The following is a 15,881-nucleotide window of genomic DNA, read 5'->3' as shown; positions in this document are numbered from 1 at the left end:
TAGTCATCCCAAATTCACACTTAGATTCCTTGGCATATAGTGACTCTTTCTCCAAAGTGGACAACACCATCTCAAGATGTTGTCAATGCTCCTCCCAACTCTTACTGAAGACTAAAATGTCATCAAAGAAAATCAAGACAAATCTCCTAAGCTACTCCTAGAATACCTAATTCATGCAACTCTATAATGTAGTAGGGGCATTGGTTAGCCAAAATGGCATGACCAAAAACTTGAAGTAGTCATAGTGACACCAAAAAGATTTCTTCTCAATGTCCGCCTCCCTCATCTTGATCTGATGATACCTTGATCGTAGATCAATCTTTGTAAAAAAGCATGGACCACGTAACTCATCAATTAGCTCATCTATTCGTGGGATGGGATATCTGTTCTTAATGGTCTTCTTATTTAATGCCTATAACCAATGCACATGTGCATCGTTCCATCCTTCTTCTTTACTAAGACCACTACTGAAGCAGAGGGGTTCTTACTAGGCCTGATATGCCCCATCTCCAACAACTCCTTAATTGCCTTCTCTATCTCATCCTTGTGTTTCTTAGGATGATGATAGGGAGTAATCATAAGTGGTTTGGCTCCCTCCTTGAGCTCAATAACATGCTCTATCCCCCTATCAGGAGGAACCCCATGTGAAATCTCGCCAAATACCTTACTGTGCCTATCAAGGTTCTCCTGGATATCTTGTGGATGACTCTTCACCTATGGCTCCTATGAAGCTAGCATAGTTAGACATTCTACTACCCACTCTATGTCATTATGCCAAAAATGTCTGTACATTCTCCTCAAGGAAACTACTCTACAACTCCCATCTAAAAGTCCTCTAAGTACAACAGTTCTCCCTTCATATTGAAACCTCATCTCCAATTTTGCTAGGTTGAGTGTGAACTCAACTACCAAGGCCATCCATGTCATGCCCAAGATGACATCATAATCTTCCATGTCTACTACATAGAACTCATCCTCCAACTCATAGCCATCTCCAAACCTGATGTGAAGATTAGATATCTTTCAAGTGCATAATAACTTGTCACCATTAGCTACCATGACTCTAAACCTGACATGCTCCTTAGTTTTAAAACCTCTCTTGGCTACCAATTGTGCATCTATAAAATTATGTGTGGCCCTAATATCAATGAGTGAGATCACTCTCTACCCCTGGATAGTACTCGTAACGTTAAATGTGATTGCCTTCTGAGCCCTCATTAATCATGCCAATGAGTTCTCATCCTCAGGAATGTTTCTCTCCTCTGTAGTGCTATCCTCATTTGAATCAGAGTGCTAATCCCCCCTCTCTGATTTTGACTCCTCTGCTGAGAACTACTCCATTTGATTTTCCTTAGTCTTGAGAGGATACTTATGAGATAAATTCCAAGGCTCTCTACAATGAAAATGTAGCTTCTTCTTTCTCACATCATTCAGGGTGTCATTATCCAACTTATCCCTTTTTGGTTAAGCATCCTTGTGAATTTATTTTTTTCCTTCTCCTTGTCCTTTTCCATATAAGAATCCCTATGTTGAAATTTGATCCTAGAAGAAGGTTCTAAGTCATAAGCCTTTTTAGTGGCCTCTTGTAACATAGTTAGGTCATGCCCCTTGACCCAACCTCGCAAGGGATCTGAGAGTCCATCCATAAACAACTCTACTAGCCTCCTCTCTAAAATATTTGTTACCAACACAACTAACCTTTGAAATTCACTAATATACATCTCAACTGATCCCCATTGCTTGAGTTGTGCCAACTCCTTAAACTATAACTCAAGATCCCTGGTATCAGATCTCTTTATGAGCTTCTTAGTGAACTCCTCATAAGATGTGATCTAATTATGCCCCAAGGTTACCATGCCATGGTGCCATTACTCATGTGCTAGTCCATCCAAGTGAATAGTCACATACTTTATAGACTCCTCCTCAGGCATAGGATTCAATTGTAAGTATGAATCTACCTTCTGCATCCAAGCTTGTGTGGTCATCTTCCCTAAAGCATCATAATAAGGTAAAAAAAGTTTCCCAACTTTCTTTCTCAGCTCAAGGTTTTGATTTCTTCCTCCTAATCTAGGTAGGTGCCTCATCCTCAAGTCCATATAATCTCTGAGGGAAATACCCACCTAAAACTCCAGTCCTCTAGCTCCCAATCCCTCTTCAATGATCCTATAACTCTGTAATCTATGGTTCATTAATTGGTTGAACTAGATCTCTGGGTGGGAAGGTGGGTAGAAGAGGTCTCGAGCTTGTTGTTCGAGCTGGGCATGCAACATGTCTAAAGTTATCAGCCTCATTCCCATTGTTTCCATGTCCATTATTAACATTAATGTTATTCTCAGGACCGTTGTTGTTGCCTTGGCCTCCATTATCATTGCCTCTATTGTTTTTGTTTCCCTCATTGTTATTGTTTCCATTGTTGGCATCACTTGGATTAATATTGATGCCCATCTATCTAGCCATAAGTTGCAACATCATATCCATTCACATATTCTGCTCCTGTTGCATATGCTGGCCCTCCTCTAACGTACCCAGTAACTTGAAGATTACACAATGGGTTAGTTTCAAGGTAAAAATTAGATATTTTTCCACACTCAAATTTTAATATTAAATGTCATTCATTAAGTAAATAATGATAATTTTATTTTTACTATTTTATAAGATTTGAATATATTGTTGTATACTTAAATATTATTTTAATTTTGAAGTAAACTTAAGACAATTTCTTAAAATGCTTGAAGTTCAAATATTTAAGCTTGTAAATATTATAAAATCCATATAAAACTCTTTAGTAAAACTTCTAAAAATTTCTCAAAGCCCATTAAAAAAGACCTCCTTTTCAATATTGCAACCGATTTAAATTTAGAATAAATAAAATCTTATTTATGCTAGGACAATATTTCAAACAAGAAAATATTTCATTTAAACTTATGGAGATGTTACTACTCTTGCTTTCATTAGTTCATTAGTTCAATCCTAACAGATACAGAAATGCTCAAAACACCTCTGTGCTGCCCCTGTCCACACGAAGGCTCCTTTCCTGATAAGATCTGTCAAGGGTGTAGCAATCTGTGAGAATCCCTTAACAAACCTCCTATAAAAACCACATAAACCAAAGAATCCCTTAAGCTATGTAAGGTTTGTGGGAGTAGGCCATTCTACAATAGCTCTAATCTTTTCGGGATCAACCCGAACGCCATCTGCACTAATGATATGCCCCAGGTAAAGGAGCTCAGTCATGCCAAACTCACATTTAGATTCCTTGGCATACAATGACTCTCTCTCCAGAATAGATAACACCTCCTCTAGATGATGTAAGTGCTCCTCCCAGGTCTTACTGAAGACCAAGATGTCATCAAAGAAGATCAAGACAAATCTCCTCAGCTGCTTCCTGAATACCTGGTTCATACAACTTTGAAATGTAGCAGGTGCATTGGTTAGACCAAATGGCATAACCATGAACGCAAAGTGGCCATAGTGACATCGGAAGGCTGTTTTCTCAATGTCCTTTGCTCTCATCCTGATCTGATGGTATCCGGATCGCAAATCAATTTTGGTGAAGAAGCATGCCCCATGCAACTCATCAATCAGCTCATCAATCCTAGGAATGGGATACCTGTTTTTAATTGTTTTCTTATTCAGTGCCCTGTAATCGATGCACATGCGCATCGTCCCATCCTTCTTCTTTACCAATACTACTGCTGAAGCAAAAGGGCTCTTACTGGGCCTGATATGCCCCATCTCCAACAAATCCTTAATCGCCTTCTCTATCTCATCCTTGTGTTTCTTAGGATGACGATAGGGAGTAATCATAACTGGTTTGGCTCCCTCCTCGAGCTCAATAACATGTTCCATCCCTCTGTCAGGAGGAACCCCATGAGGAATATCGCTAAATACTTTAGCGTGTCTATCGAGTATCTTCTGGACATCTAGTGGATGACTCTTTTCTTGTGGCTCTGGTGAAGTTGGCATAATGTGGCACTCTGTCGCCCACTCTATGTCATCATGACGAAAAAGTCTCTGCATTCTCCTCAAGGACACTATTCTGCAACCTCCATCTGAAAGCCCTCTAAGTACCACAGTTCTCCCCTCATGCTGGAATCTCATTTCCAATTTCGCTAGATTGAGTGTGAACTCAACTAGTGAAGCCATCCATGTCATGCCAAGGATGACATCATAATCTCCCATGTCCACAACATAGAACTCATCCTCCAACTCGTAGCCATCTCCAAACCTGATGCGAAGATTAGATATCTTCCGAGTGCATAATAACTTATCACCGTTAGCCACCATGACTCTAAACCCATCATGCTCCTCTATCTGTAACCCTCTCCTGGCTACCAACTGTGCATCTATGAAGTTATGTGTAGCCCCAGTGTCAATAAGAGATATCACTTTCTGCCCCTGGATAGTACCCCTGACCTTAAATGTGATTGCCTTTTGGGCCCCTGTCAAGCGTGCCAACGATCTATCATCCTTAGGAATGTTGCTCTCCTCTATAGTGTTACCCTCATCTGAATCGGAGTGCTGATCCTCCCCTTCTGACTCTGACTCTTCTGCTGAAAAATACTCCATTTGATTAGCCTTAGCCTTGAGAGAACATTTATGAGATAAGTCCCAAGGCTCTCTACAATGGAAGCACAGCTTCTTCTTTCGAAGTTCATTCAAGGTTTCATTGTCTGGTCCTTTTGATCCTTCTTTGGGTTTGCTATACTCTTTCTGAAATGATTTTTTGTCTTTGTCCTTGCGGTAGGAAGAATCTGTTGAATGGTTTTTTCCTTTGTATACCGAAGGGGCTAAATCTCGTGCCTTTTTAGTTGCTTCAGCTAACGTGAGTGGATCATGTCCCTTCACCCAACCTCGTAATGGATCAGCAAGACCATCACAAAATAACACCACCAATCTCCTAGGAGAGATATCAGTAACAAGTACAGACAAGCGCTGAAACTCAGCAATGTAAGCATCCACAGAACCTAACTATTTTAACAGTGCTAGCTCCTTGAAATGTAACTCGGGATCCTTAGTGTCAAATCTCCCAATCAATGTTTCAGTGAATTCCTCATAGGATGTAATCTGATTATGCCCCAAAGTCACCATGCCATGATGCCACCATTCATGTGCAATGCCATCCAAGTGCATAGCCGCATACTTGATAGCCTCCTCCTCAGGCATAGGATTTAGCTGCAAGTATGTATCTATCTTCTGCACCCAAGCTCGTGCAGTCATCTTCCCTGAAGCATCATAATAAGGTAAAGAAAGTTTTCCAACTTTCTTCCTCAGCTCAAAGTTTTGATTCCTCCCTCCTGCTTTAGGCATGTGTCTCATCCTCAAGTCCATATAATCTCTAAGAGAAATATCCGCCTGAAACTCTGGTCCACTAGCCTCCCAGTCCCTCCTGAACTGATCCTGTAACTCGGTAATCTGCGGTTCGTTTACTGGATGAACCGGATCTCTGGGTGGAAAAGTGGGTAGAAGAGGTCTCGAGCTCGCAGTCCGTGCTGGGCGTGCAACATGTCTAAAGTTATCAGCCTCATTCCCATTATTGCCATGTCCATTATTACCATTAATGTTATTCTCAGGACCATTGTTGTTGCCTTGGCCTTCATGGTTATTGTTTCCCTCGTTGTTATTGTTTCCCTCGTTGTTATTGTTTCTGTTGTTGGCATCACCTGGATTAATATTGACACCCATCTGTCTAGCCATGAGCTGCAACATCATGTCCATTCGCCTATTCTGCTCCTGCTGCATACGCTACCCCTGCTCTAGTGTATCCAGTAACTGTCGGAATAGTACCTCCTCCTGATCTGGACCAGCATTTCTGCCTCCGCCTAATCCTGTATTCCTGTCATCTCGATCACCCATATTATTGTCCTGATCACAGAATATCTCCTCTGTGTCTGTATGGTTGAATTCAATGTCCCCCTGCATGGATGTACTAGACTGTTTGCTTTGCAAGTCTGAAATCCTATTTTGTCTTGCTCTGGTATCGCGAAAATTATAAGACCCCTGTCGCATGCTCAAACATAAATGCTTAGCCTGTGTTTTTTACTTACTTTTTCCCTCTATCCGGTTGTTCCAAATTCCCTATAAGACCTCCACAGGATGGCAGGACTTATAGCTCTGATACCACTGTAATGGGCACCCCTGGATGTCCCAAAAAACTAAACCAAATTGCTGAAAGGAATTATGTCAAACAGTTTGCATTCAACTTCTTAAAACCCCTTATAACTCCGGAAATCAAACGTTTATTTGTTTGTTGTGTTTCATGCATGGAATTGGTATCATACAACATAAACAAGAAAGGAACTACAATAATATGCAAAGTGGAAATGAACTGCTGCTAATAAAATGTTATTTTCAGAATTCATAAAACCAAATACATGGCAGATTTATCAACTCACTAATTACTTCAGCAATATTGTCATAATACTCCAGCCCATGCTTACGAACTTGCTGCTACAATACTTTGTCCTTCAATCAGTCCACTACCTTCGTAATACCATTCCCTCAAAGCGGCATAAGCGTCGGACAAGTAGTGAAGAAGATATGAGCAAAATACCAAATCTGCCTGTAGCCGGAAATGCAACTAAACTGCCTGATAATGAAGCTAAAAACAAAGAATTCCAAAGGCCAAACCCCAAGGGAATGACGTCTAGAATGTTACAAGAGAGGATAGACGTCCTCAAATGCCAAGAACTGAGCTGCAACTCACATACCAATTTCTTCTCATATTCAACCTGCCTAATGAAGCCACAGATGCTTCCTTTTATTCTATTCCCACGGGTCCGCTCAACTCATATGGGCAATGTGGGATAAAAGATGTGTAATATAAAACATATATTAAAATACCCCTTATGTCTCCCTTGGGTACACATCACCATAAAATAAATATTAAAGTAACACTTTAATATTTTACAATTAAATTAGACGTTACTTTAATAAAACTTCAGGCATTAAAATGTATTAGCAATCGAACTCCGAATAATGCGAGTGATAGCTCATCGGAAAGCTCTCACCGAGGAGTATCGAATCCAATCACCAAAATTGACCTGCACTGTGTCCTGCCGACTTACTAAAAATAGTAAGTATGCCTGAAACTGAGTAAATTAACTTCGTTTTGGCCCAAACTGGAAATGACTAGGCCAAAACACTCCAAGATCCCATTAAACCCTTCGTTAGCCCTCGGGACCATGTAGAACAAGGCTAACGCACACACACTTGGTCAACTGCTAAAATGGGGACATTACAATGTTATCGGGGTCTATTCCTCTACAAGTGTTTTCCCTGAGCAATCTCAAAACTCTGGACCTTACCTCCAATTCGCTTTCTGGAGAGATACCTCAGAATTTCTCAAGAAGTTTTTACAGGTTGCGCTTAGGTGATAATAACTTGACTGGGAGCATCCCTGTGGCTATTTCAAATGCCCCAAATTTGACATACCTAGAAATGAATAACAACTCTCTCAACGGTTCAATTCCAAAGCAGTTAGCAAGCTGTACTAAACTCCAGCTTCTTGATCTTGGACACAATGGCTTGAGGGGCTCATTGGCCGAAGTACTACCCAAACTTCTGCAGTTGCAGTATATAAAGCTGTCAAATAATAAATTTGAGGGAGATATTCTAGATGAGCTGTCAAATATCTCAGCACTGACATATATGGATTTGAGTTACAATCTCTTATCAGGATCCATATCTCCAAAAAATTTTGAGCTTAAGCAGCTGCAGAATCTGCGTTTACAAAATAACGGTCTGTCAGGAGTTACACCGGGGAATATAGAGGATTGCAAGTCTTTGATAGAGATTCAATTGGGCAATAACAAACTTAGTGGAACAATTCCAGAAGGAGTTAGCAATCTTTATATGCTGCAGATTGCTCTAAATCTCAGCCACAATTTTCTGGAAGGCAAGATTCCAAGCTCTCTATCCAACCTGATTACCCTAGAGATCTTGGATCTTTCCAATAACAAGTTGATAGGAGATATTCCAGGATCATTATCAGACATGAAGAGTCTCACAGTATTGAACCTGTCATACAATGAATTATCGGGCATCATTCCCCCTGCTCTCTTGCACAACACAAACATAGTTTTTAATTATACAGGGAACCCTTTTCTTACTCAAGAGCAATCTAATCAGCCTTCCACTAAGAAGACGAAAATGCCGTCAGCAGGATTGTTAGCTGGAGTCGCTGTTGGTGGTGCCATATGTGCCCTTGGCGCAGTGGGATTGACAATGTTGGCGAACAAACATTTTCAGTACAAAGAGCACGAAATATCAGTGGTGCAAAGAGTTATGGAATTCCTAGGGCCAAGAAACTGGCAAAGACAGAGGAACAATCGATCACAAGCAATTCGAAAAATGCTTCAAAATTTGGAGCATCCACGGATGTCATATGAGGATCTTCTTGCAGCAACCAATAGATTCCACACTTCCAATTTGCTTGCTTCAAATAGCTCGGGATCCGTCTACAAAGGATTTTTGGCCAACGGTAGCAGTGTTGCTGTGAAGGTTCTCAATTTAATGCATGAACAATCAGAAAAGATTTTCAAAGCAGAATGCAAAGTGCTGCAGAAGGTTCGACACAGGAATCTTGCTAAAATCATAACCACATGTTCCACCCATCAGTTCAAAGCTTTAATCTTTGAGTATTTTTCTAGTGGAAGCTTAGAGAAACATTTGTATCAAGATGAATATCGTTTCTGTAGATTGGGATTGGAAAGAATGCTGAAGATAGGCATAGATGTAGCCCATGCCGTGGAATATCTTCACTATGATTGTTACGTGCAGATAGTACACTGTGACATTAAACCAAGTAATGTTCTTTTAGATGAAAACATGACCGCTTATCTTTCAGATTTCGGGATATCCAGATTGATGGGGAGAATCGCAGTCAACTCACTAACCTCAACAATGGATTTAAGAGGTTCAGAAGGTTACATAGCACCAGGTATGGTCGATTCTCGAATATATTCTTTCTCAATTTCTTTTTGGGTTGCATGGTAGAATAGAGAAAACAATTAAAATCACTCATTTGATTGCAGAATATGGATTGAGTGGTAAAATGTCTCCTCGTGGAGATGTTTACAGCTATGGCATATTGTTATTGGAAATGCTGACAAGGAGGAGGCCAACTGATAGTATGTTCGGCGGGGATGTGAATCTGCACAAGTGGGTGAAGATGGCGTTTCCAGAGAGGGCTGCTGAGGTAGTTGGTGAAGGTTTGGTAGTGGACGAGTGTTTGATTTCACTGATGCGAGTCGGTCTCTTGTGTTCAGGGGATTCACCAGAGGCACGACCCACCATGAGAGAAGTGTGCAAGTTATTGAAGGACATTGAACGGGTCTGGACTCCCATCAAACTCAGACCGACAATATCAAATTTAGTTTCCGAGAGAGGGGCAACAGTCAAATGTGAGGGCGCATCAGATACGCAAAGTTCTACTTTTTAGTGTACATTGTGACTAGGTCACGAAACTGTATATAATTTAGAAGACTAGATACGCAAAGTTCCACTTTTCAGTGTACATCGTGACTAGGTCACGAGTTGAGTTGACAGCTCATAATTTAGAAGACTAGAAAATAGAGCATTAGCATAAAGTATGCCATAACTAATGTATTTAGGACTTTATATTTAGAAAATAGAGCATTAGCATAAAGTATGCCATAATTAATGTATTTAGGACTACAAATTATATGGTTACTAATTTTTAAAACATTGAAAATATCATAAATTTTTCTGAAAGCATTTGATCTTTATGATGTACATTAAGTTTGTAGTCGAAAACAACAAAAAAAAAAAAAAAAAAAAAGGAAAAGAAAACCTATGTTTTCATGAATGAAAAAAAGTTTTACTTTGTTTTGTCTTTAGTGCATTTTGTTTGGAGATTAGACTGTCCTGCATATTTAGGGAATACTTTGCATTTATTTTTATATTATTAAATATGAATGTTATGCCCAAGAAAATAATTTAAATTTGTATTTTAATGTTATTTTAATCAATTTTTAAATTTGTATTACTATTAAAACTAATAATGTTATCTTCATCAACTATCAAGAAATTGCTTTCCAAATTGTTAGAGAAAATTTGCATTTAATTTGAATGGAGCATTTAAAGAATTTTATTTAATTAATGGCTAATATTTATTAATATTATAAAGAATTATTTTTATTACATTGTAATATAGCAATAATAAAAAACATTACGTTGTTTATGTTGAAAGATTCTAAAATGGTTTAAATACAAAAAATTAATATCTTAAGTTTCACTAAGGGCCTGTAATAGGATTTGTATTCATTTATTATTTGATGAGAATTTTCAATTTCTAAATTAAAGAAAATTATGTGATACTTTTAGGAATTTTCCTTTTGAAATTTTTATGAAAACTAGCCAATCCAAAATATAGAAGTATATTATCTTACATAAATTTTTTAAACTGTAAATTAAGCCTTATACTGGATATTCATTTTCCATATACCATTTTTTTTTCAATTATGTCTTGTCTATAACAATTGAAGTAACTAGTGTTATTTAAAAAAAGATAGAAAAATAAAGGTAGGTATTGAGTTTAGAATCATAGAGAAGAAAAGGAAAAATGATCTAAAAATATATAAAATTTATGAATGTCAAGTGTATTACTTTAAAACAAGATAAATAGATGCCCTTTATCTTTTAGTAGACTAAGGAGAATAATGAATTATGGAGGGGTGTTATGAATTTTTTGGTTAAATCTCAGCTATAAGAATAAGAATTGTGGCAATGGAATAGGAGATCAAGACATCTTCCAATATGAATCCAACTTTATTTATTGAATAGTTAAAGAATTGATTTTTCGTATTTATTATAGAATTATATGTAGACATGTATCATGCATTCTAACAAGTACATATAGTCTATCTATACATTAATTGCTTTCATACATGATATATATAAAATTGCCCTATTACTAACTTAGTGTATATATTATTGGAATATCATGTTGATCAAATCAAATTATGCATATGTGTTTTGTAGAAGACTTGAGGCATATATTTTTCTTACATAATTTTATGGTAATCAATTATCAATAGATATATTAAAAAAATGCTACTTTATGATGCACTAGACAACTAAGAATTTCAAAGAATTGAGGGTGCATTGCTTTGACTGACTTCATCTTAGGATACTTGTGTAAAGATGATTTTCCTCTACATTAACAAATAAAAATTAATAGTGTGAGACCATGATTTATTTATATGGATTTACTTTTATATGAATATGAGTGTTTTTCTTTTTTGTGAATTTGCATTTTAATAGTATGAACTTTGTTTGATTGTTCCAATCTTAGTTATGACATTTATGTTTTTGTATATGACATGTTTGGATTCCTTCATATACTTATATGAGTGATTCAAGGTAAAAATATTTTGATATATTTGTTAATTTTAGTAATTCTTATTGATACAGTAATTGCACAATTGTAGTTTTGGAATAACTTATAATTTTTCTATAAGTTCTTAGAGTGAAAATTTAGAAATGTTTTCTGAAAAAGATATTATTTTTTTAATAAATGGCAAAAGTTTAAGGTTCATAAAATTGTTTTCAGAATAACATAACATAAAATTTCAGAATCTTTAAAACAAATTCAAAATTCTCAGCTATCAAACAATAAATCAGTATGCTACATTGCCAAAAAAAACAAAACAAAGAGTTGTCATTTTGCAATCCACTTCAACATTTCTCCATAATATTTTGTGAATTAAATTTCAAAGCAAGGACTCGCAATGTGATACGATGTGGATGTATTTATTAGGAGGTTAGTGATGTTGTAAGACTTGTGGTCATAAATACAAATTCGTGGAACTTCACAAGACGAAGAAAAAGTTGAAAAGACGGGGTGTCTGAGATTAATGTCCATAAAAACTTGTTAGCGGAAGGGGCTGACAAAGAAACAGAAGAATGTCTCATTGAACTTGCGCGTCTTGGTTTGTTGTGTTCAGGCGATTCATCGATGATAGATGTATTAAAGAAGATTCGACAACACTTCTTCCATCAAATTAAAATCCACTATATCCAATTTGATTCGTGACAGAGGCGTGGTAACTAATTGTGAGGAAGCTTCAGATACGCAAAGCTCTACATTTTAGTATACTTGGGTTGCGCACAATGCTCTACGCCGTGGGCCTCATTTAATATGCCAGAGAGAAGAGATCCATAACAGATTAGAATGGCGGATAATATTTCGAGCTTCAAAATACAAGATACCAAAGTGATGACAAGGGTTGGAGAAGTGATATAATATCTGTGAATCCAAGGGGATTGATGTAAGGAAGCAAAGGTGCGCGGAATCGCTTCTTACGCTAATTTTTGAGAGGACGATTATGCAAATCAAAGTAACTATTGCAAAGATCTCAAGAAATGCATAATAACATAATCAAAATAACAAAGAACACACAACACAATGATTACCGTGGGGAAACCCTTTTGGGAGAAAAACCCCACCCTCCAAAACTCGCACAATGTATTATCAAACCAAGATGATTACAATACACTTGCAATGCAAGTTCTTACAAGAGCGCATCACCACAACTCGAACTTGGAGAGACTCCTTCTAGCACCAGTCTTGCAAACTAAACTCAATTACACAAACACCTCCCCAAGCCCTTCTTTTATAGTGATTTTACAACCTAGAAACCACTTATGGTTTTACAAAACCATGAGCAAAACTACCATGCCACATGTTACCCATTTTTTACAACAACCAGGTTAAAAATAGTAATTCCATCCACAATTTTGTCTCTTAGTCTAGACCCCCATAAAAGTCACAAAATGAGTCATCAAGGCTCTAAACATAGCCTACCTATATTCTACTAAGGACAAGACTCATTTAACAACTCACTAACCACTTTCCAATGCATAAACAAGTGGAAAACTCCCACAAACTAATTCTGGAATTTTTCAAGAAAAGATTGCAAGGTTGAGACACATGTTTCTCAACATTCTCCCACTTGTCGAACACCTTGCAAAAGTTAGGGGATCTGAAATATCATGAACTTAATTGCTAGGAGCCGAGAGGCCCATAGACTCTGAACACCATCTAAATTTTTCTGTGCTCACAGGCTTAGTTAATGCATCAGCAACATTCGCCAAAGTCTCTACCTTTTCCAGCTTCACCTTGCCATCCTCGACCATATCTCTCACAAAATGATATTGTACATCAATGTGCTTGGTCCTCGCATGAAAAGTCGAGTTCTTCGCTAGGAAAATTGCACTCTGGCTGTCACTATAAATTGTCACTGCACCTTGTTTGAACTCTATATGTGAACACAATCTCTTTAGCCAGATGGCTTCTTTGCAGGCATGAGTAGCTGCCATATACTCCGCCTCAGTAGTGGACAAAGCGACCACAGCCTGTCGCTTACTCATCCAACTAATTGCACCACCAAATAATATAAACACATATGCACTGGTGGATCTTCTTCTATCAACATCACCAGCCCAGTCTGAATCCACATAGCCTCGAATATCCAAGGAATGCTCACTTCCTGTTCCATGAAAACATATTGAGTACTCTGAGGTACCCTGCAAGTATCTAAAAACTCTTTTTACTGCATCCCAATGTGCTCTTCCTAGATTAGACATATAACGGGAAAGTACTCCCACTGCTTGGGCAATGTCTGGTCTTGTACAAACCATAGCATACATCAAACTTCCAACAAGACTCTGATATGGTACTTGATTCATCTCTTCCATCTCCAATGGGGATGTAGGACACTGTGAGCTAGAAAGCTTTGTTCTCATAGTAACCGGGACACTTAATGGTCTTGAATCTTGCATATTGAATCTTTTCAAAATAGTACCAACATACTTACTTTGGCCTAGCCAAAGCTTTCTATTTTGTCTATCTCGTATGATCTCCATTCCCAGAATGTGCCTAGCTGCACCAAGATCTTTCATTTCAAACTTTATTGAGAGTTGAGATTTTAACTCTGCAATCAAACCTTTTCCTTTTCCAATAAACAACATATCATCGACATACAAGGCAATAACCAGAAAACCATCACCATCAGATTTGAAATATATACAATGATCAAATTTAGATTGCACAAATCCCAAACTCAACACATATGTATCAAACTTTTGGTACCACATCCTAGGACTCTGTTTTAAACCATACAAGGATTTCTTCAATTTACAGACCAAATGAATTTTACCTTTCACCACATAGTGCTCTGGCTATGACATGTAAATTTCTTCCTCTAAATCTCCATGAAGGAAAGCAGTTTTCACATCCATTTGCTCGATTTCTAGATCAGAAGCTGCTGCAATAGAAAGAAAAAATCTAATGGATGTCATTTTGGCTACTGGAGAAAAAATCTCACCATAATCTACTCCCTCAACTTGAGAGTAACCTTTTGCAACCAAACGTGCTTTATACTTCTCAATGCTTCCATCTGAACCCATCTTCTTTTTGAATACCCATTTACAACCAACAGGCTTTCGTCCTTCAGGCAATGGTACAAGGTCCCACGTTCGATTCCTCTTAAGAGCTGCCATTTCTTCATCCATGGCTATTTTCCAAGACTCTAAATCATTCATACCAAGAGCCTCTTCTACAGATCTCGGTTCATCAATGTTAGCAATCAATGCAAATATGCACCTCCAATCATCAGGAGAATACCCATACCTTTCAGGTGGTTTCCTTTGTCTAGTAGATCTTCGAACAAGATCTGGTTTAGGTTCAGGAGCTTCAGGTTCGTGATTAGGTTCTCCCTCTTCCTTTGATGATTTAGAACTCATAGAGCTCTCTTCAACATTCTTAGGTGTAGCAGGAAGTTGAATCACTTCTTTCTTTTCTGTAACAGAAGAAGGCTTAGTTTCTCTAAAAATAACACTTCTGGAATAAAATATCTTTTATGCAATAGGATCCCAAAGCTTGTATCCTTTCACACCATAACTATATCCGATGAAGATACATTTGATAGCTTTGTTGTCCAATTTTGTTCGCTTCTCCTTTGGCACATGAGCATATGCCTCACAACCAAACACTTTTAGATGTCTAAGTGAAGGCTTGTGGCCCAACCACGCTTCCATTGGCGTCTTATCAACAAGAGCTGATGTAGGAGACCTGTTTATCAAGTAGCAAGCAGTGGCTATAGCTTTAGCCTAGAACTTTTGTTCTAGTCTAGCACCACTCAGCATACTCCTAGCCTTCTCCATCAAGGTCCTGTTCATTCTTTCTGCAACTCCATTCTATTGTGGAGAATACAGAGTTGTCTTCTCTCTTTTAATACCACAATCTTTACAAAATTCACCACCATTATCAGTTCTCAAGCATTTTATTTTCTTTCCAGTTTGCAATTCAACCATTACTTTAAATTCTTTGAAACGACTGAAAACTTCAGCTTTACTCCTAAGGAAATAAACCCATGTTCTTCTACTAAAATCATCAATGAAAGAAACATAATAAACTGATCTACCAATAGAAGGAACATCAACTGGACTAAATACATCTGAATGAATTAGATCCAAAATACATGAAGGTTTATGAGAACTCGAGTAAAACTGAATGCGGTTTTTTTTACCATAGATACAATGCTCACAAAAATCAAACTCAAGATTGCAATCATTCAACCCATCAACAAGGTTCTTATTTTTCAAGGTCCGTAGATCCTTCTCACCTATGTGGCCGAGTCTCTGGTGCCATAACATAGTCTTCTCTGCAGGCAACTTTGATTCGGTAGACAGAGCACCCTTGGGTACCCAAAAACCATGACCATCTATTGAAAGAGAAACTCTCTCCTTCTCCAACTGAATAGTCTTTTCCACAATCTTATCAGAAGTACTATTGCACTCGACTGTGCATGCATCAAGTTGGTACAATGTACCCAATCTACTTCCTCTCACTATTA

General features: G+C 37.8%; 1 protein-coding gene across 1 annotated transcript; it reads left to right on the top strand.

Moving 5' to 3' along the window:
- The first annotated feature begins 7,242 nt into the window (after window positions 1-7,242).
- On the top strand, window positions 7,243-9,442 carry LOC149554417 (uncharacterized). Its single transcript, XM_089828868.1, has 3 exons — window positions 7,243-7,660; window positions 7,793-8,941; window positions 9,036-9,442. The coding sequence occupies exons 1-3, from the start codon at window positions 7,243-7,245 to the stop codon at window positions 9,440-9,442; spliced, it is 1,974 nt and encodes a 657-aa protein (XP_089684994.1).
- The last annotated feature ends 6,439 nt before the right edge of the window (window positions 9,443-15,881 follow it).

Source organism: Cupressus sempervirens, chromosome 5 (assembly GCF_028749045.1).
Source record: "Cupressus sempervirens isolate cs-2001-9-10 chromosome 5, ASM2874904v1, whole genome shotgun sequence".
Taxonomy (NCBI): domain Eukaryota; kingdom Viridiplantae; phylum Streptophyta; class Pinopsida; order Cupressales; family Cupressaceae; genus Cupressus; species Cupressus sempervirens.
This window is presented reverse-complemented; position numbering and strand designations above follow the sequence as displayed.